The sequence below is a fragment of the Neopelma chrysocephalum genome, unplaced genomic scaffold (genome assembly GCF_003984885.1).
Source record: "Neopelma chrysocephalum unplaced genomic scaffold, ASM398488v2 Primary Assembly neopelma1_119, whole genome shotgun sequence".
NCBI lineage: Eukaryota > Metazoa > Chordata > Aves > Passeriformes > Pipridae > Neopelma > Neopelma chrysocephalum.
The window spans coordinates 344,951-368,207 of record NW_020897781.1 but is presented as its reverse complement, the minus strand read 5'-3'; the positions used below and the strand labels follow the sequence as shown (position 1 = coordinate 368,207).

Below are 23,257 nucleotides of genomic sequence, written 5' to 3'. Positions count from 1 at the left end.
AGGCAGAGCCCCAGGGCTGCTCTGGGGGTGCAGACAGCCATCAGCCCATGGGTGCTCCTGCCAGGCCATTCTCATGCAGAACGTGTCGCTGATGGACTCATCAGAGCTGAGGACGGGCCAAGGACAGTTTGCAGTTGCAGGTATGTGCCCTTGTTCACCATAAATACCAGCATAAAAGCAGCAACATAAAGCAATGGGAACACACACACACATACACAGACACACATGCGGGGAAACAGGGTCTGAAAATGGTGCTGTCCTATCTGAGCAGAGGATCCATGTACCTTTTTAGCTTCATTTCACATGTCAAACGTGAAAAGCTTCCTCAGTGCTTGGAGAGTGTTAGCTGGGTAAGGGTCCTTATTATATGTTCCCAAAGGATCAAATCCTGGGGTGTCCCCATCCTGTTCTCTGATGCCACTCTCTATGCCAAGCTCTCCCAGCCCTTTGCAGTTGCTCCCAGGTCAACCTTGCAGTTGATGTGGGGAGCATTGCTTGCACTCACCAGCCTGAGAAAGGCCTGGAAAAGGTAAGAGTGTGTGGAGGAGCCAGGGGTAAAATTCAGAGGCCTTTCACCAGGCTGGTCTGAGCCCACCTGCTGTCTGGGTGTTCTGCCCACCCGCAGTGTCTGCTTTGGGCTTGAAGCACTCCGAGAAGGTCTCTGGACACAGTCTGAGAGATGCTGTGACTCCTCCCAGCTGAAACTTTGGAGGAGCTTGTTCTTTTCCCATGGGATATATGAGAGCTCTGAGACCAGGATTTCAGTTTCTCCTGCAGTTTAATGCCCCTTCCTCTCCCTCATCACACTTCTTACCCTTTGCTCCCAGGCAGGCACCGCTGCAGGACCAACTGTCTGCCAGCCTCGCGTGCAGAGGTGGAGCGGAGCTGGGAGCTCCTCTGCTGGGCTCTGGCGCACTCCTGGCGTTGCAACCACTGGCAAAAACCCTCCCTCCCTCCACTGGCTCCCCTGCCCCTGAGCAGGGACCATAATCCCTGACCCAGGCAGGCAAGAGCAGCTCTGGAGGTGACACGGAGGGAGGGGGCTCTGCTCGCAGCCACCCCCCGGGAGCAACGTTCCTCTCGATAAAAGTATATGCGCTTAGGAGAGTGGTTTGGGGAGGCCTCGTCACTTCAGATTAGGCTGTAGCAGGCGTATCCTGTTTTCTGGGAAAAAGAGGATTTTGTGGCCAGCTTTGTTAGAGAGGCATTGAAGGTTTCTCTTTGTATGCCTTCACGTTTGAAGTTTACAGACGGGTAGCTGCAGACTTTCTAGATGTTCTGGTTACACGGATGACACTTATTTTTAACCTTATTTTTATTAGAGGTTTGTATCATGTGGGCCTGGCCAGCCCACAGGAAGGGCTAGAAACTTCTTGTAGGAGGGATAACACTTCCTATCTCTGTGTAAACAGCAATTCTCCCCCAGATGGGAAAAGCCAGCCCAGCTGTAAGGGAAGCTGGGGCTGTATTCCCACATATGGCAGCAGGATGAGGCTCTCCCACAGCAGGGACAGACCTTGCTTCTAACAGCCAGAGCCCTGTTGGATGGCACAGCTCTCCCCAGGCTCAGGAGAGGTGCTGGGGATGGGAGAGCTGCTCTGGGGAGCCGTGGTGAGGAGCGGATGGTCTCTGGGAGCTGTGATGGAGCAGCACTGGTGGAGCTGGTGGAGAGGCAGGTGGCCAGTGCAGGGCTGGGGCGAGGGCTCAGGCCATGGAGAAGCTCATGGAAGAGGAGGACACATCCTGTGGGACATGATCCTATGGGGTCTTGCAGCGAAGAATGCCGGGCAGTGAAAATGATGTTACTGCAGGCTGGGAAAGAGCCGCTGAGCTGTGTGCGCCGAAATGGGGACCCCAAAGCCTGAACCCAGCAGGAGCATCACCACTGACTTCAGCAAAAGGAGAAGTTCCTCCTGCTCCCAGCCCCGGCTCACAACTGTCTGAGGGGATTTAATAGTGCTGGTGCTCGTCCCTACCTGCGAGAAGACTAAACAAGAACTCGGCCACTACTGAGACCTGGGAACCCGGGACCCACAGATCCAGAGGTGACAAGGTTGCACTGCCGACAGCTGTAGGTAATGACACATATTTGCTCAATCCCTTTATTTGTGGAGGGTCTCCAGGCACGCTGCTGTGACACATGGAGCAGGTTCTGACTCAAAGCCTTGGGTGCAAAGCAAGAGATGGGAGGTGGTGGGAGCCAGAGCAGAGCTGCAGTCAGAGAGGGGTGTTGGTTTTTCTGACCAAGAGAATTTTAGGAAGAGATTTGAAGTAGGGGAACTGGGTGGACAGAGAGCTGGGCCTGGTGCTATAACCCAGGTGCACTTCAGAAAAGGCATTGGCTGAGCAGCCTTTGGTGAGGAGGAGAATTGAGGGTTGGGAGTGAGGAGTGATGCATGGAAGGGCTGGCATGGTCACTGGGGAGCATGTGAAAGATGAGGAGTCATTTCTGATGTGAATGGATGTTGCCAATCCCAACTGTGTGAAAGTGACAGGGAATAGCTTCTTCAGCTGGTTGGTCCAGCTCCATGGATTTGAGATGCCAGCCAGATGGGGGAATGGTTCCTGCTGGAATGATTTCTTGCAGAAGCTGGGCAGCCCAGCCTTGCTGCCGGTGGGAGTTCCTCCATCATGGGGAGGGATGTGGTGTGCAGAGGACATGCCACCTAAGCCCAGGGGTAGGGAGGGACTCCCCACCTCTCCCTCCATGTTCACATGAGCCCTGGCCATGCTGCCCAGCTCCCTGCCTCTGCTCCAGCGATGGAGCAGAGGGGGTATGCCCCCACAGCCATGTCCCATTGCTAGTCCATGCTAGAGAACCGCAGGGCTGGTGAGAACCAGCAAGGGAACTGCTTTGCTATTCACCTGGCAGAGGCTGCTGCTGCCAGCCCTGGCTCAGCAGGAGCTGCTGAGAGCCTGGTGCTGGATACTGGGAATGTCTGGCAGGAGCCTGGATATAAAATCCTCTGTAGAGGTACCCTGTTTCCCAGGAAATGACATACAAATTCTCTTGATTGTTAAGAAATAAACTCATAGCATCTCTCTGTGGTGTGTTTAGAGGAGACAGGGAAAGAATCAGGGTTTGTCTCATCCTCTGCCAGAGCTGCTTTGTCTGGTACCAGGCCTTTCCCACAAGCAGTTTGCACAGCCATCCTCTCCTGAATTAAATGATAACTGAGGGGCAGAGAGGGAAAGAGGGCGTTTCAGCCGGCAGGAGATTGATGGCAGGTCAGCGAGGCCAACAGCAGCAGGAAGGTTTCCGCAGAAAGGGAGAGGAGCCCATGGATGCTGGAAGGGCTGATTCCAGCCTCACAGTGCCCTGGAAACTCTAATGAGCACAGCACAGCCTGAAAAAGCATTTCCCTTTCCCAAATCTGGAAAAAGAAACAGGAGTAAAATCTGTCTGTCTGTTTTAATCTCCTCCCCTGAGCTGCAAATTGCCTTTAGGTTTATGCAATATGTGTTTGTTTGAACGGTGATGTCCAGTGTTCCCAAGGGCTCATCCAGAGCGGGTTTCTCAGCTCCTCCTGTTCATTTGCAGAATTTTTTTTGCATTTGCTGCCAAATTTTTCATGCTTGTGTTCTGCAGGGGTGGAGGGGTGGGTTGGGGGAACCTGCTGCACAGGCCTGGGGCTGGTCCACATGCTTCCTGCAGATTTCACACACTTTGGCTAACTAAGTTTTCCTCCTGACCTTGAAAGCTCATTTCTGTCACACCAGGATAATCATATTCCTTTCCTTACTGGTATATACTCTTCTGCTGGATCTAGAAGTAATAACAAACGAGCAGAGAAGATTATACCCCACGTGGACTCTGGATGCTTTGTCTGGGGCAGGAGAGGCGCGGGCTGTGTCCCTGGCCCCGGCGCAGCTCCGCAAGTGTCTCGCCTCTGGATGGGAAAGGGAAAGAACAAACAAAAACTGAGTTTAAAACTTGTGAGGCTTTGTCTGCCCACACTGGGCTGCGCGGGGTTGTGCTGCACAGGGCTGTGTGGGGCACGGGGCTGTGTGGGGCACGGCGCTGCTGGAAACTGGTGGGCAGAGGGGTGGCTGGGCGGGTGAGGGCTCTGCCCGGCCCCGGGGTTCCCCTTCTCTCCCCGGGGCGGGGGGGTGTCTCCTCTCTCTCGGTGGCTGAGCTGCGGGGGGCTCCGAGGACCAAGCCCCGGAGGAATGCTGAGGGTTAGGGGGATGCCGGACAGTGGAGGCCACACCAGGACGCCGGCGGGTACCAGGGTATGGTGCGAGACATGAGAAGGTGTGGAGCCCCGGGAGAGGGATACTGAGCCCCGGGGAGGAGAAGCAGGGCACCGGGGAGGGTATGAGGGGAACTGGGAGCATGGGGGGATGTGGGGCACTGGGCGATGAGGAGTCCCGGTCGATGCGGGGCAGTGGAGGGGACACAGCGGGACGCTGAGGGTGCGGAGTGGCGGGAGGAGGATGCGGCGCCCCGAGGGATGCGGGCCCTGAAGGAATGCGGGACCCCGAGGGCTGCGGGCACGGGGGGCGCGGGGGGCCGGGCGGGTGCGGTGGCGGTACGGGCCCCGCGCTCCCCTCCCCCGCCATGGGGCGGCGAAGGAGGAGGAGGAGGAGGAGGGGCTGCCCAGCACGGGCAGGGTTAAAGCGCCATGTAACCGGAGCGCGGGGCTGTCGGGGGCCGGCCGGGGCGCGGGAGGCGGCGAGCGGCGGCGCGGCCCCGCTGGACGGCGCGTCCCGCCGCGGCGCAGGTGAGCGCTGGACCGGGGGGACCGGTGGGTCGGAGCTGGAGCCGCGGAACATCCTCGTGGGCGGCTTTGTTGTGCGCGGCGGCGGCGGGGGACAATGGGGCGGGCGGGGACTCGGCACCGGGCGCACCGGAGCGCGGCGGCGGGAGCGCCCCGGCCGGTCCGGCGGTCCCGGTAGCCGAGGGCTCGCGGCTCCGCCCCGGGAGCTCGGGCAGCGGGCGGGGGGCGGTGGGTCCTGCCGCCACTTGTTGCCGGCGCTCTGCTCCGGGGCGAGTTGAGGGGATCTGTGTTCCTACAGCCCCGGGCATGGTGCCCCTGGTCCCGCCCACCCCTCCGGTCCCGTCGCAACTTTCGGAGTTTCCCGCAGCGGCGCCGCGAGCCCCGGGGGCGCGTCCCGGGACTGTCACAGCGGGGCCGGTGCGGGACCCCCCACGACCCGCGGGGCCGGGCCGGGGCTCAGCCAGAGGCTGGGGCGGGAGGGTCCCCTCGCTGACACGGCGAGTGATGGCTGCGGGGCGGGGGGTGGTTCGGGGGGGCCGGGGTCCCCCTCCTCGGCTCAGCGGCCCCGGGCAGCGCCGCCTCCAGGCCGGGGGCTCTGGGGGAGCTGCCGGGGGTACCGGGACGCGGTGGCGCTGCTGGTCGGGCCGAACACCTTTGTTTTCGGTTCTCGGTCGGGGATCTGACAGCGTATCTTCCTTCTCTGTTGGCAGGAAAAGCAGCTCCCGGCGGAGCCTCAGGCGCGAAGCCTCCCCGGGGCCGGGCCGGAGGGACGGGACGGCCGGGGCAGGTACCGATCGGAGGGCTCTGCTGGCATCCGCCTCCTGTAGAGCCCGGGGGGGGAGCCCGGGGGGCAGTAGAGCATCGGAGAAAGAGGAATGAACTTCGCAGTGGCCCAAACGTGGGGCACAAGTACCGGGAAGCCGGGAGAGGGAAGCGGCGGGGGGGACCCCATGGCAAGTGGGGCGAGCAGTGGTCCTACGCCGACCCCCTTCGGAACGGGACAGGGAAAACAGCGGGGCGGCTGGAACGTGCTGCCCTGAGCAGGACTCGCCTTTCCTGCCCAAGTTTCTAGTTTCCAGAGAATTTTTAATGAACTGTGGGGGAGTGAGCCCGGGTATCCCAGTCCCGGATCTGGGGCTGTGCGGGGCCGGGCAGAGGGGCGATGGGGACAGCGAGGTGTCATTGTCATGGCTTCATGTCCTCTTGTGCAGGGGGAAGATGAAGCAGTGACCGCTCCGGACAGAGGACCTGCCACTGCTGAGAGGGACCCACCTGAGCGCCGGAGCCCCCACTGCCCCCAAAGGCTGCCAGCCCTGCCCGCAGCTCCCTGCCTGCAACCCCCAGCCCCGCCGGAAGGCAGCCCCTGCCCCACGCCGGGGGGCTCGGGAGGGGCCCGGCCCGGCGGGATCCCACCGGGATGAGCATGGTAAAGAGCCCGGAGCGGCTGGAGCAGCGGTTGGCGGGGATGGTGGCTGCCCCGGAGACGTCTCCAGCCTGGTCTGCACTGGGAGAGGAGGGGCTGGTTTGTGTTTTGTTTCTTTTCTTTAGTCCAGCTTTGCTGAAAGGCAGCGGGGAGAGCCGGGGTGGGCGCCGAGGGCTGCGGGGGGAGCGGAGCGGGGCAGGAGGAAACCGGGGGAAATGGAGGGAAGTGCCGGAGCGGGAGAGCGGAGGGGCCAGGCACAGGAAGCGGGCAGGGGGAGCCTGCCCTTCGCCCCTTGCCCTTCCCAGCAAGCACATCTGCGAAATGGGCGCCTTTCTTACGGAACTGCCAACCCAGCAACTCCTTTCTTTCCAGGATTAGAGGAAAATGTTCGGTTTGGGGAGACTTAAAGGCCATTAGTGTGCGCCACAGCCCAGAGCCAGCCCGGCCATTAGGGTCCTTTATTTCTTTTTGTTATTCAAACAGGGCTTGGGCGATGGCTCCATCCCAGCCATCGGCAAAGCTTCCCTCCAGCCTTTTGATATGCATGCCCCTGTCTGGAGGCAAAGTCCGCAACCTCCCCACCTCCTGGGGACACGCACCTGATAACAGGGCAGCCTGTTTTCCCAGCAAGGAAAACTGAAACCAGCCCGGGCCAGGCTGGGGGAACAGCCCCGGGAGCAGGGGCAGGGGTCCAGTCCAGAGCACAGCCCGGCCAGGTGAGCCCTGCCTTCCCTGCCCACCCTGCCCTCTCTGCCAGGTGAGTCCAGCTGTCGTGCCCACTCTGACTGCTCTGCCTGCTCCAGGGTGGCTGGCAAGCATGGCCAGACAGGGACCAGAATTCTCTCTAAGCAGTTAATACTGTGGCATGGTCTTTAACCAGTTTGGCAAATCTTAAAGAAACTGGTATTGCAAAATGAGGGCGGGCTCCAGAGTCAGCGGGTTCATTGTCTCCTCGGTGGGATTTGGCTGCAGGGCACGTCCTGGTCACCAGGCAGTGCCGGGGCTGCCGCTGGCGCCAGGCTCTTGGGGAGCAACTCTGGAATTCTGCGTTGTTTTCCTCCTCGTGGGTTCCCATCTGGAGCGCATGGCTGTGAAGCACCCGGTGTGTTTGCAGGGCGCCGGGCAATGCAAACACAGCAGGGCTGGTCTCCTCCTCCCGTGAGACAGCACATGTGAGGGCAGTGCTCTGTTTCTTATTATTTTCGTAATGCCCTGCGTGCACATGTTGGTGTGTTTCTGCAAGGGGAGGTGAGGACAAAGAGCCGAGCCTTCCTCTCGAGCAGCAGTGGGTGAGCTTAGAAGGACGTGGCTCCTGTGGGGGGACCTGGGGTGGGCTGTGAGCGGCAGGACGGGCTTGGGCATGAGGCTTCAGTGCTTGGTGCAAACGGCAGCGGTAGGAGGAGAAAGGATGGGAGTTACAGTCCTGCTGCATTGGTGTGGGATTTTGGGAAAGCGAGACTTTTAACGAGCAGCTTGGGCTATGGTGTGCTGTTCCCTTTCCCGTCAGAGGATGGTGATGGGGATGTCCTCGAGTGATCTTGGGCGGTACAGCTGGAGAAAACATGCAGCAAACAGTGAGCTGACCTGCCTCTGCTCACAGCAGGGCCTCCAGCCCGGTGCCACGGACCTGCAGAGCTGTGGCCTGTGGGTCTCCGCTCTGCCAGGGGGCAGTTCCTTCCAAAGGGATAACTCCTTTTCCCCCAATTTATAACTGGAACAAAGACAACCTGGGAGCTCCCTGAGCACGTGGCAAAGCCGAGCTTGATGTGTCGGGTGCTCAGTCCTGGTTGTGTCATGTTCCAGGGGAAACCTGGCCACTGTGTCACCCTTCCCTGCTGCCTCCCTGGGACGGGGCTGGCAGGACACCCTCGCCTGGTGGCCTGGCGAGCCCTGGCCATGCTGGGCATCAGGCAGCCCCAGAGCTGAGAGAGGAAAAGACATTTTGAGGTGCAGTTTGAACTTCCTGACACAGGACTGAAAGCAGGGGTCCTCTGGGGTTTTGTAGCTGCAGATGTTTTGCAGGGCTGGGCGGTGGCCTTGCCTGCTCCTGAATCTTACCTGCCTCATCCTGCCTCATCTGCCTGTCCCCTCTGGGTCACCCTCATGCTGGGAGAGCAGCATATCCTCTCACACCTCCCTGTAGGGATTCCCAAGAGTGATTCACTATTGTTTAGGGAGATTTGCTGGTTCTGGTGGCAGAATCATTGCTAGCCATGGCTGCAGCTGCTCTGCAGCGTCTGTGGGCTGGGGAAGGGGAGCAGACCAGGAGGAGCTGACCCAGCTGTGCTGTGCTGGGGTGGATTGCTGCATCCGGGGCCATGTGGGACCGTCCACCTGAACTGGGGGCAGGCAGCGAGTCTGGGCAGCTCCCAGGAATTGTTTGCCAGGTCTGGGAGCAGATGTGCTGCAGCAGTGGGATTTCTGCACACAGAAATCCCCCACGCAGCTGTAAGGGGGTTATGTGGCTTCAGACTCTGTTTGGTGCAATTTCTCTCCTTCTCCCTTGGTTGAGGGGGGAGGCAGGATGTGCATGGGGGTCTCTGCCTGGGGAGGTGGGCACCGGACACCTGTTTTCCTTCATGTTTGGGTGTTAGCAGGTTTTCTAACTCAGCCCTCGGCATCCAAAACATCAAACCCCAACTGGTCTTTGTTAGCCAGAGGTGCTGACAGATGATTTCAAAGCAGTAATCTCAATTGTTAGGGCAGCGGTTGGAGGCAATGTGGAGTGAGAGTGACGCAAAAGGGACGGTGGGCTGGAGGTGGGGTCTCTCTGAGGCTGGGGGGGTGTTGCTTTGGCTTCCTAACAGGGCTGTAGGTGGGCAAAGCCCTGTGTACTCCTCGGCTCTTGCGTTGCATGCTCCTGAAATGACTGTGCTGCCGAAGGGGCAAGTTGCAGCACAGACCCATAGCCCAGCAATGAGGCAGCGTTGTTCACTGCGTCCGGGTGCCTCTAGGAGAGCCAGAGCTTCCACTTCCAAAAACAGGATCCGGGGAGGGCACCCAAGGGAAGGCGGAGGCGTCTGAGCTCAGGCAAGGGGAGCCCCAGCTCTGCAGGGGGGCACCAGGGCAGGGGGTGCTGCTGCACAGCCCCCTGCCCTGCCCCCTCGCCCTGGGGCAGGGAAGCTGAGGCCAGGAGTGGGGGGCAGGAGGAGTTTTCTCCCTTTGGGGGAGTTTAACTGGCTGCAGGCTCCAGGACTTTGCCCCTCATGGCGGGCGTGCTGCCTGCCTGTCCTGCTGCTGCCGGCACAGCCCACCCACGCCTGGGCAGCCGTAATGGTGCCCTGGGGGTGGGCTGTCCCCTGGGGTGGGCTGTTCCCTGGTTTCTGCAGGGTGGCAGGGAAGTGCAGCTCCCCTCCAGACTGGGTCCTGCAGAGCGAGGTGGGGCTGAGCAGCACTGAGTCCAGGAGCGTTCCACAGCATACGGATGGTGGGGAAAAGCCTGGTGTTCCCTAAAGATGTGTGGATTGTGTCTGGAGCCTCTGTTAGCCGGAGCTGGTGGATCTTTAGGGCCACCATATTTGTGGGGAGGTTTTGTCCAAGTGCTGTTTAGCTCCCGGGACCCCTCCAGATGCGTCTCCAGTCAGACCCCGGTGCTAAGGGCGTGAAGTTGTGGCTGGCTCTAGGAGGTCACACTGTCTGCTTTGCCCTCCTTGAGTCTTCCTTCGCGGCTGAATTTCCTTTCCACTCTGGCTTCCACAGGCGACCATGAAACAGGACAAGAGCCACGGGCAGGACGAGGCAGACTGCAGGGCAAAGCTGATCCTCCTCAATGGGGACTGCAACAATCCTGCCACACCCAGCGTTGTACTGGAGGCGAATGGGAAGCCCAGTACTCCAGGTGAGGGTCACCACGGTGTGCCCAGAATGCACCCTGCCTGGGATGTGCAAGGATAAACGGGGTTTGGGATCTCCCAGCCACTGTCCTGAGGAATTGTGGCCGGGGGGGGGCTGCAGTGCTGCAGCCATGGCCAGGGTCCCTCCGTGATGTGACTCCACCGGGTTTCTGCAATCTTGTAGCACATCCAGGCCATGACGTGGCTGTGGAAATGGGTGCCACAGTGGGAGGCTGGCTCTGCCCCTTGGTAGTTGAATCCCCTGGAGTAAGGGAAGAGGGGGAGCCCCACCAGCCTGAGGGGTGCCACTGCTCCTGGGATGCTCCAGTCTGGGCTTCCTAAATCCTACCTCTTGGGTAAACAAGGTCCTGTTTTAAATGACCTGTTGACAAGCCCTGAATAGCTGGCTTGTGCCCCTGAGCTTCCAGGAACTAAGAAGTAGATAAGAATGTCACCACACTTGCTGCTGGTCTCTCCCAGTTTTGGGGACAGGTGGATGATCCGGGGGTGTGGTGCCATGATGGGGAGCCCTGGGAACACCACTTGTCTCTGCTCCTGGCCACAATTCTCCAAGATGAGATTTCTGTCTCTCCAAATCATGACATGCTCTTAAGAGCAGTGGGACATGCAGAGGCATGTGGGGACACAGCCAGGAGGGCTTGCAGAGCCTAAAGCTGCTCTGCCTTGTCCCTGCACAGATCCCATGGACCTCGCGCTGTTGCCTCTGCAGAACAAGAAGGACAGCAATGGAGACCTCTCCAAGGAGGACCTGGCCTGGCCACTTGGCCTGGCGGGGGTGCAGAAGGTAAGATATCACCTAGGCTGCTCTTTATGGGCTGTCTGTGGGGGCATCCAGTGCCAGAATTGTCATCTCTTTCCCTCTGGGCTGTTCTTGTGCTGGGGGAACAGTCCAGTGATGGATGCAATACTCATTTACCAGTGTAATATTGTAATTTTTAAATTCCTGATTTACATGAGACCACAGCAGCAGGAGGGGGTGGTGTGAGATGCAGTGATGCCCACTATGTGTTGCAGCAGCCTAATAATTATCATAATTATTATGCTGATGTTTTCTCTGAAAAGTCTTGTCTGTATTGATGGACTGAACCATCTCGTGTCTCCCTCTCTTGGGCTGGGCTGCTTTTAGCTGCCTTGGGGCTGCACCCCAGTTTTACCCACCCTCTTTTGTTGACTAGGTTGACAAACCTCCAGGATCTGGAAGCATTTTTGCCTTCTTTCTTTATTGTTTTGAGTTAGAAACAAACCCCAAGGTTGGAGATCTGCCTGAGATGAGGCAGCTTCCAAAAGAAAGAGCCATAAATCCAGTGGGTGAAAATTCAGCTTTCCCACTATGTTTGGTTCAGGGGCTCTTCACTGCAAAATCTCATGTAATTTTGAGCCTCGTTTATGCCGGATGCAGGAAACATGCCTGGGCTGGACTGTGTTTGTGACTGCTGGGGAAGGGCTGCTGCAGGGTGCTGCAGGGCTCTGCTGCAGGGCCAGCTGTGAGAGGAAGCACCCACGGGTGTGTGAAAGCATCCATGAGTATGTGAGTGGGTCTGTACCTCCGAGGGGTGCTCTGCTGGGGCCTGTGGCTCTCCTGGCATCCAGTGCTCCTGGCTGTGGCTCCTGCTGCTGTCAGTCATGCCAGATGCAGGGCTGCAGCAATGGATGCTCCTGAACCCTGCAGAGACTCTGTGGAGTGCATGGTTGCCCGGAGGGGCTCAGCACAAGGTGATCCAGCAGCCCTCTTGCCCTCCCCAGGGCTCCAGTGCCGCTGGTGCTCGGCCCCGTGAAGCACAGGCTTGTCCGTGTCCTGCATGGGGAGGGCACCCCTGCCATGGCACCTCTCTGTTCTGGTGGCAGGTGCAGCCCCGGGGCAGCGCTGGGTGGGAGAGCAGCCTCAGGCAGAAGCCCACAGTCCACCTCATCTTCCAGGCAGGGCAGGCCCGGCACGTGACGAGGATCAAGGACCGAAGCAGTGTGGAGGCTCTCAGGGACCTGCGAACTCCTGTGCGGGTGAGGGTCTGCGGGTCTGCGTGGGGTCACGGCTTCCCTGGGGCTTCCCTGGGGCTTCCCTGGGGCTCCAGAGACCTGCACTCCTGCTGCACCCTGGCCAAGCAGCTTTGGACGTGGTGCAGACTCTCAGGGCCTCAGTTTCCCCTATGTAGATAGGAGTGAGTTTGCTGTTTCTTGCCCTTTCTATGATTTGGGTGTGTTGAAAACCCTGCAGTGGATTTGGGACAGGAAAAGGGGAGAGAGCAGTGGTGTGCCATTTGCTTTGGGTGTGACAAGTAAGAGCTGAGCAGTTCTCCTGCAGAATCTCCTGTTAAGGGCTCTCCTCTCTGCTCATGGCAGCAGCAGTGCCTTCAATCACTGGCTCCCCTTCTCCAATCCCGACTGTGAGGTTGGGGGATGATGCGGGGCAGGTCTCTGTTCCCCACTGCCCCTCTCCTTGCGGCACTGACGCTCCTCTCCCTTTGCCATGCAGGGCTCCAGGCGTCGCTCAGCCGTGTCCACACCGCTGACCATCGACCTGACGGAGGAGGACTCCCGGGACTCATCCCAGAGCAGCAGCACACTCTCCGGCAGCAGCTCCCAGGAGGGGCAGAATGGCTCTGCCGAGCTGGGGGCTGAGGAGTCAGAGAGCAGAGACGCGGGGATGGCACTGGAATACCAGGTACGGAGGGGTTGAACTCTGCTCTTGCACCCACGGTGGTGTGGGGCAAGGATGAACCTCCCTGGCTTGTCCCAAGCCTGAAGGCGTGGGGAACTTCTGGAAATCTCACTGCTGCTTCTCCTGTCTCCCCTTCCCTGCCTGCCCTTCCCTGTGTGCCTGGGGTGTGATGGTCTCAGGTTGTGGGGGCAGCTTACTGCCCAGGGACACTTTAGGGATCAGTCCTGGCAAGCTGCCTCCAGTGCCACACACGGGCCCCCCAAGACACGCATGCGTGGCATGTGCCCTGCCGTGCTGTGCCCCGCTGAGACAGGCAGTTGCATGTGCAGAAAACATTTCTGTCGGGGATGCTGGAGAGAACTGAAGCTGCTGGGGCTGCAGAGCGGGATTCAGCGCCTGCGGGCCACGAGGCAAGGCCCCAGACTTGCAGGAATTGGGCAATTGCATCTTGCTGCATAATTAGGAGCCTAATTGCAGAACAAAGCTGGAAAGGAGGGCTCTGCAGGCAGAGGTGAGGTGCCCTCCTCAGGTACAGCACCCAGCTTGGCCCTCAATGGGTCACATCAAAATTCTTGGTTCTTTTTCATCTCTCTGTTTTCACTCTGCCCTGTTTCCTGCTCTCCTCAGTGGGAACAAGAGGGATGGGTGGGTGGGAACCCTTTCCCTGGGCTGCAGCCAGACGGGCTGAGCTGTGAGCCCTGTGAACGGGCTGCCCTGTGCCAAGGAGGAACCTCAGGGCACCCAGGGAGCAACCTCGGGGCAAGGCTTCCCAGTGTTTGCAGAGACCCTGGGAGGGCAGGCAGGAGTGGACACGCACAGGGCCTGGTGCCAGGAGGGCTGTGCAGGACAGAGCACGCACCATGCCGTGTGCCAGGCATGGGCTCAGCGTGGGACTGGCACACACAGACCTCCCCACTGAGCTCTGGCATGGTGCAGGGCTGGGAGCCAGTGCTGCCAGGAGGTGCTGGGCCATGTGCTTGAAGGAGGGGGTGCAGCCTGTCTGCACAGATATCCAAGTATGCGACACACACAGTGGAGCAACTCTTCAAGGTGCTCTGGGTCCATCCCCTGTGCTCCAGGGCTCTCCCGCAGGGCTGCCCAGATAAAATAGGGTGTTTGTGCTTTTTGGCAGATCTGTGTTGTCACCTCTTGCTTTCAGGATGGGAAGGAATTTGGAATTGGGGAGCTCGTCTGGGGGAAGATCAAAGGTTTCTCCTGGTGGCCTGCGATTGTTGTCTCCCACAAAGCCACAGCCAAGCGCCAGGCTGTGTCAGGCATGCGGTGGGTGCAGTGGTTTGGAGATGGAAAGTTCTCCGAGGTAAGCCTGCTGTCTGCCCCTGCCTGCTGTGCCCAGCTCCAAACCCCCTCCCCTGCACATTTCTGCCCCACTCCTGGGGCTGCCTGTGGGGTGTGTGTGCGCCCTGCAGCCTCCCTGGGCAGGCACCCTGGTGTTCAATAGCCAGGCCTTGGCGGGCTCTCATGGCTCTGGTGTCTGTAACTAATAATTGGACACTGTAGGTTGGTGACAGTGTCCAGCAGTGGGAACATATGCCTGGCCCCTACGCAGGGTTTTGTCCAGGCCTTGGGCTCCAGGGCTGCCCAGGAGCTCTGCCTGGTTAGGGATGTCCCGTCAGAGACCCATGACCCCCCCACAGACTCAGAATATCCTAAGTTGGAAGGGACCCATGGGGATCATTGAGTGCAACTCCTGACCCTGCTCAGGACAACCCCGAAATCCCACTATGTGCCCAAGAGTGTTGTCCAACACTGCTTCTTGAGCTCTGGCAGGCTGATGCCGTGACCACTTCCCTGGGGACCCGGTTCCAGTGCCTGACCACCCTCCGAGTGAAAAACCTTTTTCTAATATGCAACCAGGATATCCAACCCTCTCATGCTGCAGGCGGGAGGGAGGGAAGGGCCGTGCTGGTGTCACAGTGCCGGCAGAGGGTGCAACCCACCCGTCCTTGTCCTTGTCATGCTGCCGCTGGGCTTCCTCCCCTGGCTGTGGTGCTGCAGAGTCGGGCTGGGAATGCAGTGCCAGAGGGGAAATGGCCGGGCAGGACATTCCTGTCCTGTCCCGCTGGTGAGCTCTTGTCACTCTCTCACAGGTTTCTGCGGACAAGTTGGTGGGACTGATGGCCTTTAGGCAGCATTTCAATTCTTCCACGTTCAATAAGCTGGTGTCCTACCGCCGTGCCATTTACCATGCCCTGGAGGTAACCACCAGGGGTGGGTGGGTGAGTGAGGTGCCAGCTAAACCAGCTGGACTTGGAGGCAGCGGGCTGGGACTCAGGAAAATAGTCCTTTCTCTGCTAGGATTATTTGCAAGTGCAGCTGTGGGGCCAAACTCTGCTTATCATCAGGGTTCAGGGGTAACTGCTGCTGCTCCAGGGTCTCGCTGCTCCAGATCCCCAGGCCAGGCTCCCTGCACTGTCTCGGACACAGCAGCATCACAGCAGCAGGGCCAGGCTGGCTGGAGGTGTCCTGGGCTAGTGCCAGGTGCCCTTTAAAGTCAGGGCTGGTGCTGAGCACCCGCGTGTCCAATCCACATCCAGGGGGTGCATCACACACTGGGATAAAGGGCTGCAGATCCACAGGCACCTCTTCTGCCTCCCTGCCAGGGAGCAAGAGTCTGGGCAAGAGCTGGAGCTGGGCTGTCCCTGCTCCTGGCTCCATTAAGGCTGGTGAAGGACGGATGGGCTCATTGCAGGGATGGAGGCACCAGAGCACAGCCGAGGGCACACCCAGAGCAGGAATCCATCAGCTGCTGCCATCCCAGGGCCACCAAACCCCACACCCGTGTGTGTCGGATGGGGAGGGGGCCTGGGGCTGTGGCCCTGGCAGGCGTGTGGCTGCTTCCCAGAGAGAGACCACCCCGTCACCCTATCCCATGCTGTCCATTCTCGGCAGGTTGCCCGGAGCCGGTCGGGGAAGACGTTTACAACTGGCCCCAGGGACTCGCTGGAGGAGCAGCTGAAGCCGATGATTGACTGGGCAATCACTGGCTTCAAACCCCTGGGGCTCAAGGGACTGCAGCCACCCAAAACCTCAGGTGAGGCAGTGGCATCAGCTGGGTGGGGGCTGGCATGGCACTGGCAGGGGGCTGGTGTGGTCAGCAGCCACCAGTATCTGGCCCCAGCTGAGCCTGCTCACCCTGTGCTGTGGCCGTGCCACTCTGGTCCCAAAGTGGTCCTGGAGCTCCTCACTGGGTCCCTGACAGTGACTTTGCATAAAGCCAGAGCAAAGCACTCCCCATGCCCTTGCTCCTGGAAATCTGACTTGGCTGAGCCTTGTGCCATGAGTGGGGAGCCCAAGTGGCCAGGACAGGTTCTGCTTGTGGCTGGGGTGGGACCTGGCAGGGCTTGGCAGGAGAAGTCTCTCGTTGCCCTGAGGTGGTCCTGGGGCTGGAGGCTCGTGCCCAGGGAGCTGCCTTTCTCTTGCAGAAAATGGGGTGCTGAGGAATGGGACGGAGGAGGTGCTGTCCCTTGAACAGTATCCCCCCACCAAGAGGCTGAAGAGCTACCCCTGCAACAATGGCAAGGAGCAGCGCGTGGAAGAGGACCAGACCCGAGGTAACCAACAGAGAGAGCTGGGGAGTGGCTTGGCCTGGGCTGCGCACTTTGAGAGCACTGGAAAACCATTCTGGGAAAGGGCTTGGCTCTTCCCTGGTGGCCATGAGCTTGGTTCCTGAAGGCAGAAGCTTTTGTGATCCCATAGTGCTCAGTTGTGCCTTATTAGACACCAGCAAACACAGCTCAAGATAGGGGCTGGGCTCCACTAGTGGCTCAGCTTGGGCATGATCCATGAGCTGCTATGCTGAGCTCTAATATCTCCTTCAGTGAAAGGATGTGGGTTTTTCCACAAAATTTAAAACATGCCCATGGCCAACCTTCTCCGTGTGATGCTCAGCAAAGCTGGACCAGTTCTAAATGCAAGAAAAAAAGCAGCTGTAAGCAGAATTCATTTAGAGTTTCTAATGTAAGGAATGATAAATATTTCTTTTTTTTTTTTTTAAATTTTATAAAGAACAAATGGTTTCCGAAGTTACGAACAACAGCGGGAAGCTGGAAGGTAATCACTGGTCCTGTCTCCCTTGGGAAGAGGCGTGGGGTGATGGGGATCCTGGCTGGCAGTGCTCAGCAAGGGTCATGGGTTCCTTTTCAACAGCACCATCCAGGAGGGGGGAAAGCGCTGTGATGGAATGGTGCTGGGGTCCCTCTGTGCTGAGGGGAACAGGGTGCTGTGCAGATCCTTCATGGGGAGCCACAGCCAGATATGGATGCGGTTCCAGGGGCAGACCCCATTTGGATGCCGTTCCAAGGGCAGGCTGTTCCAGACACTGTTCCAAGGGGATGCTCCAGCCTCTGCAGCCTGAAGTGGGGTGGGGGTTTGGGGATGCCCTGCCCTGACATCTCCATGCCTTGGGTGAACACAGCTCTCTCTGTCCCACAGACAGCTGTTTGTCCTGCGGGAGGAGGAACCCGGCCACCTTCCACCCACTGTTCAAAGGAGGCCTCTGCCAGACGTGCAGGGTAAGTGCTGCAGTGCTGGGGCTGGAGGATGGGGCTGGGATCTATCCAGTGTTGCTGGGACAGGGGGTGGCTGTGCCAGGTCCTGGCCATGCTGTGTCCTCCACGGGGCTGTCCCTCAGCATGTTCTTGCCACCTGAAACACCAAGGATGTGCATCTCCGAGCTCTGGGTGGGTACCAGGGATGGACCAAAGCTGCATTCTCTTTTCACCCTCTGAGCACAACTCCTGATTCTTTGTCCTTCTCTCCTCCTGACTGTCCTTTCACTAGGATAGATTCCTGGAGTACTTCTACATGTATGATGAAGATGGTTACCAGTCCTACTGTGCTGTCTGCTGCGCGGGCAAGGAGCTGCTGCTCTGCAGCAATTCCAGCTGCTGCAGGTGGGCCCCGTGTCTCTGCTCCTGGGGCTGTGGCCCTGGCATCATTCCAGGGAGCTGTGGGGAGCAGGGTCCTGCATGAGCCTGGGTGCAGGGGCTGTGCTGCTCCCCAGCTGGCTGCCATGCAGCATGTCCCAGCACAGCCTACTTCTCCCTACTGAGCCAGGCAGCACCTGAATAAGCCATGGGGAGGTTGGCAGGAGATTTACCCATGCCTTGGGTCACTGGCTTGTGTTAGCAGCCCTAAAAACCAAGGTACCACCTGGAAAAATATCCTGTAGAACAGGGCAGGGGCTCTGGTGCATTGGGGGGGAGATTCCAGGAGAGGCTGAGGTGACCCAGAGGGGTCCCTGAGGTGACAAGCACGAGGTGTTGTGGTTCGGGCAGGTGCTTCTGTGTGGAGTGTCTGGACGTGCTGGTGGGGCGAGGGACGTCGGCCAGAGCAAAAGTGCAGGAGCCCTGGAACTGCTACATGTGCTCACCGCAGCAGAACTACGGGCTGCTGCAGCGCCGGCAGGACTGGAACGCCCGTCTGCTGGACTTCTTCACCAGTGACAAGGGACAGGAATATGTAAGGGCTACGGGCAGGGAGCCTGGCACGCTGGGGTGTGGGAAAGAGGGTCATGAAGGCCGGGGCAAGTGGCTTGGAATTCCTCTTCCCTCTGCCTCGGTCTTGTTCCTTCACCCTCTCCAAGGGTGCTGGGCTCTTGGCCCTGCAGGTGCTCTCCTGAAGGCAGAGGTGATGCCTGCAGAGCTGAAGTTTGGCCTCATAAGGTGATGCAGCACTGCCAGGGCTGGGGCTTCATGGCTGTTTCCATTGCAGGCTGCACCCAAAATCTACCCAACAGTCCCGCCAGCAAAGAGGAGACCAATCCGAGTGCTCTCATTGTTCGATGGGATAGCAACAGGTGAGGCCGTAGGGAAGCACTGCCTGATGGCTTTTCAGCACTGGGCAGCAGAGATGAATCATTCCATGGACTCAAACCTGTCTCTGAAAGCTTGTTGGGGAGAAGGGGGTGAAGACAGGAGGGATCCCTATCAGCAGGGGTTGAGGGCAGGAGAAAGGGAGGGATGGATGGAAGGAGGGAGGCAGGCATGGGAGTTTTGCTCACAAAGGTTCAGGTGGCTGGTTCCCCTGAGAAGCCAGAGCTGTGGGAACAACAGTAACCTGGCCTCTGGTGAAATACCTGAGGGCAACTGGTTTGGCTCAGTTCACTCAGCTCTGGCATTCTGCTTTCTGGGAGCAAACGGTGCCTGGAGGAATGGGTCAAAAAAAAGTTTGTTCATCCTGAAGTCTTGTGTGACTGCCCCCACCTAGGACATCCAGGAGCGGCCACATCGAGCTCTGCTGACGAAGGAGACCGGGAGGCTAAAGAGAGCAGTGCGACCTCAGACCTCTGTCCGTTGGCAGGGTACATGGTGCTGAAGGACCTGGGCATCCAAGTGGAGAAGTACATCGCCTCGGAGATCGGCGACGACCCCATCACGGCGGGCACCGTGCGGCGGCCCGAGGGCAACATCACCTACGTGCACGATGTCAGGAACATAACCAAGAGAAATGTGAGCTCTGCTTCTGTGGGGATCCGGGGGATGTGGCACCGTGGGCGTATGGGTCTCACCCCACCAGCCCTGGGATGGGCTTGTCCCCTACCCCACCGGAGAGGAGAGACCCACTTCCGTGGCATTTCCTAATGGGCTGGTGTGTCCGTTCCCTGTAGATTGAGGAGTGGGGTCCTTTTGACCTGGTGATCGGTGGAACCCCCTGTGACGACCTCTCCCTTGTCAATCCAGCCAGGAAGGCGCTGTTTGGTAAGGCTGCTTCACCTCTGCTGAGCTGGGTACCCCGGGGTGTCCCTGGGTCATGGAGCCACCTGACAGCCCAGGGAAGTGTTTCAGCCCCAGGCTGTGTTGGTGGTGGCTCCCTGTGGCACCTGCAGAGCACGGGCTGTTTCCATGCCCGCTGTGGTGGAGAGGGCAGCCAGGCCCCTCCCGGCACCCCATTCCCGGTGCCTCAGCTGGTCCCAACCTGCTGCTCTGCTTTTTCCCTGCAGAAGGAAGTGGGAGGCTGTTCTTCGAGTTCTACCACCTGCTCAACTACGCCCGTCCCAAGGAAGGCGAGGAGCGGCCCTTCTTCTGGATGTTTGAGAATGTAGTGGCCATGAGGGTCAATGACAAGAGGGACATTTCCCGGTTTCTGGAGGTAGGAATTGCTGCTGGCGGCGGGAAAGGCGTCAGAGCAGGTGACACTTGCTGGGCTGTGCAGGGTGTGCCAGCTGTGAGGGTCTGGCTATGGTTTCCTGTGGCCTCAGTGCTGGAAAACCCCCTGCCTGGTGCACATGCCGAGGAATCAAGTTTAGTCTTGGCTCTGGATCCTCCCCTCTGGCTTTCAGCAGGTCAAACCCAAGCACTAGTCCTCCGGGGGAGGGGTTTTGCCAGCCTTGAAGAAAGCATCTGTTCAGAGCAATGCCTGTTATTTCCAGGGAGAGGGAGGTCAGGGACTGGGAAGGGTTTTTAACTCTGTGGTAGCCAGGACGGGCTGTGAGTCAGCAGGGACCCTGGTGTAAAAGCCCCATCGGAGGCTGACAGTTCTGATCCTGGCCCAGGGGAACCAGCACTGAGCACCCTGTGAGGGTTACTAGCTGCTGGCCATGGCCATGACCTGGGAGCCTATGTGGCCAACCAGGATGTGCTGTGGTGTGGAACAGGGTTTGTGGGGGCTACATCCTCAGGAGGATTTGCTGGAGACTTTTAAGTCCCTGCAGTGCAGTGGGAATGGCTTTTCCTACAGGAGAGGACTAAACTCACATCTCCTTTAACTTTTATTTCCCCCCTCTCTGGCCCCCAGTGTAACCCAGTTATGATTAATGCGATCAAGATATCGGCTGCCCACCGAGCTCGTTACTTCTGGGGCAACCTCCCGGGGATGGACAGGTAATCAATCAGTCCTTTGCTGTCCTCTTGAATCTCTTACTGTAGTTTTTGTTGGGTTGTGCTGCTCATGTTCATGTGGCTTTTTTTGCCTCCCTGGCTCAAAGCCCAGCTCCTGGGAGTGAGGAGCTGCAGCTCCTGCACGGGGCAGCTTCCCTGCAGTGATGTGCACATGATAATTAATGCACTTACTAATGAGCAATGGCTGTGGGAAAAGTGTAGTAGTGTCCTGTGCCCTGGACCTGAGGCATGTGGAAGGAAGAATGATGGGGCTTGCACAGGGTGCTGTGTGGTGGGTCTGGTGGGGGGTGCACATGTGCCCCAGCCTTGGTGTAAGGCTTAGGCTGATGTGGGGGTGCTGTATGGCAGCCCTGTGCCCTGTGCCATGGTGGGGGGTTTGCTGGAGGTGAACCAAGCAGCCACTGGGGCTCAGCTGGGTGTAGTGCCGTGGGGAAGCTCATACTGCAGCAGGCAGCTGCTCAGGCAAAGCACGACAGCACTGCGCTCCTCCAAACCCTATTCACACCCTGAATTCATGGCAAAAAAACAACAGAAGGACTCTGAGTAGATAAAATCCAATTGGAGCAATCCTGCACACCAAATAGTCCTAGTGACAGAACCTGAAGTTTTTGCATAGCGGATGCTTTGGCCGGTAAACACAGACTGGGGTTAAATATTTTTGTTTGTTTATTTAAATTGCCAGTATTTGTTGGAGTTAACACTGAGCTAAAGGCATTTGAAAGTAAAATAACAATTCCCGAGCCTTTGTCATGTGAAATGGCTCTTGGACTTTCATCTGATTGTAAGGGAAGTGCCCAGCCCATGACTCAGCTACCCAGAGCTGCTCATTCCTCTCTCCATGGAGTAGCCTGGAGTGGTGCTTGCAGAGGTGCTGCTGAGCAGAGGCAGGCAGGATGCCACTGGCACAGGGCTTCTCCAAAAGCCTTGCCAGGAAAAGCTACAGAGGGCACAGGGGAAGGTGGGCTGCCACTGCCCATCCCCATTCAGAATAAAGACACTGCTCAGGCCATGTGGAGCTCTGACCCCGCTGGGGAGCAGAGTGCCCTTCCCATAGGAGATTCCAGGTGCTTGGTGTCTCTAGGTGGCTCAGGAGCAGGGCTGGCCAGTGAAAGGGGCTCCTGCTTCTGCTCTGTCTCACCCACCACCTCCTGCCTCTGCTCCTCAGGATCTTTGGCTTCCCCCTCCACTACACGGACGTCTCCAACATCGGCCGCGGGGCTCACCAGAAGCTGCTGGAGAAATCGTGGAGCGTCCCGGTCATCCGGCACCTCTTCTCCCCGCTCAAGGATTACTTTGCCTGTGAATAGCAAGCCCGAGTGTCCCTCGTCTCTCTGGTAAAGGTGCACAGCGCCGCTGCTGTGGTGGGAGAGGGACGGGCACGGCTGCCAGACTGCCAGGGCCCCGTCCCTCCCCGGCCACGTGCTGCGGGACCACGGCAGCCTGGCCCTGCAGGGAGAGCCGTCTGTAACCAAAGAACCTGGCAGGGTCACTTCTTTAAAGGAACTAACGGCAGTAGGAAATGATGGACAAGGAGCTTTAATTATCCAGCGCAGGAGCTCTATGCATCACTGATGAGACGGGGAGTCTCCTCCACAGCATTAACTATTCTGGTTTAGCCTGGAGCTGGGAAGTCACCACTTGCTGAGCAGTCAGTGTGGGGGCAGCTGCCAGGGAGCTGCAGGCAAACCTGAACTACAGTGAATTAATGCTTTTCCTAAACAAACAAAACCTCTTGAAGCAACTGCCAAAAACCCCCAAACCGTAGCAGCAGGTGTAGGGGACCCTGCTCAGGTTACACACTGAACACATGATTATACAGAAACCAAATCTTTTTTATTTTTATTTTTTTTATAAACTTTACTTTTGTTGTTTTAATGTCTATTGCTGCTTTTAAGGCATTACATAAGAATGTGGAGATTCCTAGACCTGAATGTAGCTGAAACTGAACTGTGAGGTGATAGAATTACTTTTCTAGCTAGAACTGAAGAAATACTGTTTTATGTGTTTGGCTGTAGTTTACAGATATTCACTACTTCCTTTTTAAAGCATCTAAAACCTTTCCTTACATTTTAAAATCCTGCTGAATGGCTTGAAAGCTTACACAGTAATTGGAGCAGGGAGGATTTGGTCTCCAGCGTCTGTAAAGGAAGATGTTCTTGGAGCATCCATTTCCCAAATGAATGTGGTATGTCAGCAGGAAGGACAGCGTGGTGGTCAATGGCATCCTCAAACCACAGCCCCCCCAAATGTCACGTACCATGTCATGAACCCGAGCAGCAGTGGCTGTGGGGCAGGGGGTTCCTTACAGGGAAAATCCCACCTGACCCCTATGGGGGGTGCAAGGTCCAGGAGTGCAGCACTGCTCTTTCCCGTGCCCATCCCGTACTGTGGGCAGGGGGAGTGGACCCTGAGGGGCAGCGAAGTGGGAAAGCTGTGGGGGGGGCTGTGTGTGTCCCCCCACTGTGGGCACTGCCACTGCTGGGGGGTTTTGGGGGGATGCAGGCAGGGGCTGGACCTCTCCTCCTCTCTGCACCTGTCTCCCTGTGCATCCCTGGGCAGAGGTGGGATGCTGCTGGTGCTTGTGTGCCCAGCCCCAGCCTGGCAGTGCCCTGGGGGCTCCCGTGGATGTACGCACAAACTGGAATCTCCTGCAGCCACCAGTGTGCTCACTTTTGATTGCCTTCCTTTGCCAGACTGACTGTCCCGCTGTCCATGAAGCCCTGGGCATGCTGTGCCCTTTGTCA

The 23,257-nt window shown here is 58.3% G+C and overlaps 1 protein-coding gene across 3 annotated transcripts; it reads left to right on the top strand.

The window, feature by feature from the left end:
- The first annotated feature begins 6,138 nt into the window (after positions 1–6,138).
- DNMT3B (DNA methyltransferase 3 beta) lies at positions 6,139–23,001 on the top strand. Of its 3 annotated transcripts, none has more exons than XM_027697191.1 (19): positions 6,139–6,243; positions 9,844–9,982; positions 10,676–10,782; positions 11,916–11,996; positions 12,469–12,657; positions 13,814–13,972; positions 14,763–14,870; positions 15,565–15,706; positions 16,098–16,226; positions 16,681–16,725; positions 17,107–17,186; positions 17,455–17,567; positions 17,952–18,135; positions 18,388–18,472; positions 18,883–19,124; positions 19,283–19,373; positions 19,616–19,764; positions 20,410–20,495; positions 21,679–23,001. In XM_027697191.1, the coding sequence occupies exons 1-19, from the start codon at positions 6,139–6,141 to the stop codon at positions 21,818–21,820; spliced, it is 2,376 nt and encodes a 791-aa protein (XP_027552992.1). In that variant the 3' UTR covers positions 21,821–23,001. The 3 variants fall into 3 exon arrangements, with proteins under 3 accessions (XP_027552992.1, XP_027552993.1, XP_027552994.1); XM_027697193.1 differs by lacking the exon at positions 6,139–6,243 and adding an exon at positions 9,470–9,571; XM_027697192.1 differs by lacking the exon at positions 11,916–11,996.
- Positions 23,002–23,257: the final 256 nt, after the last annotated feature.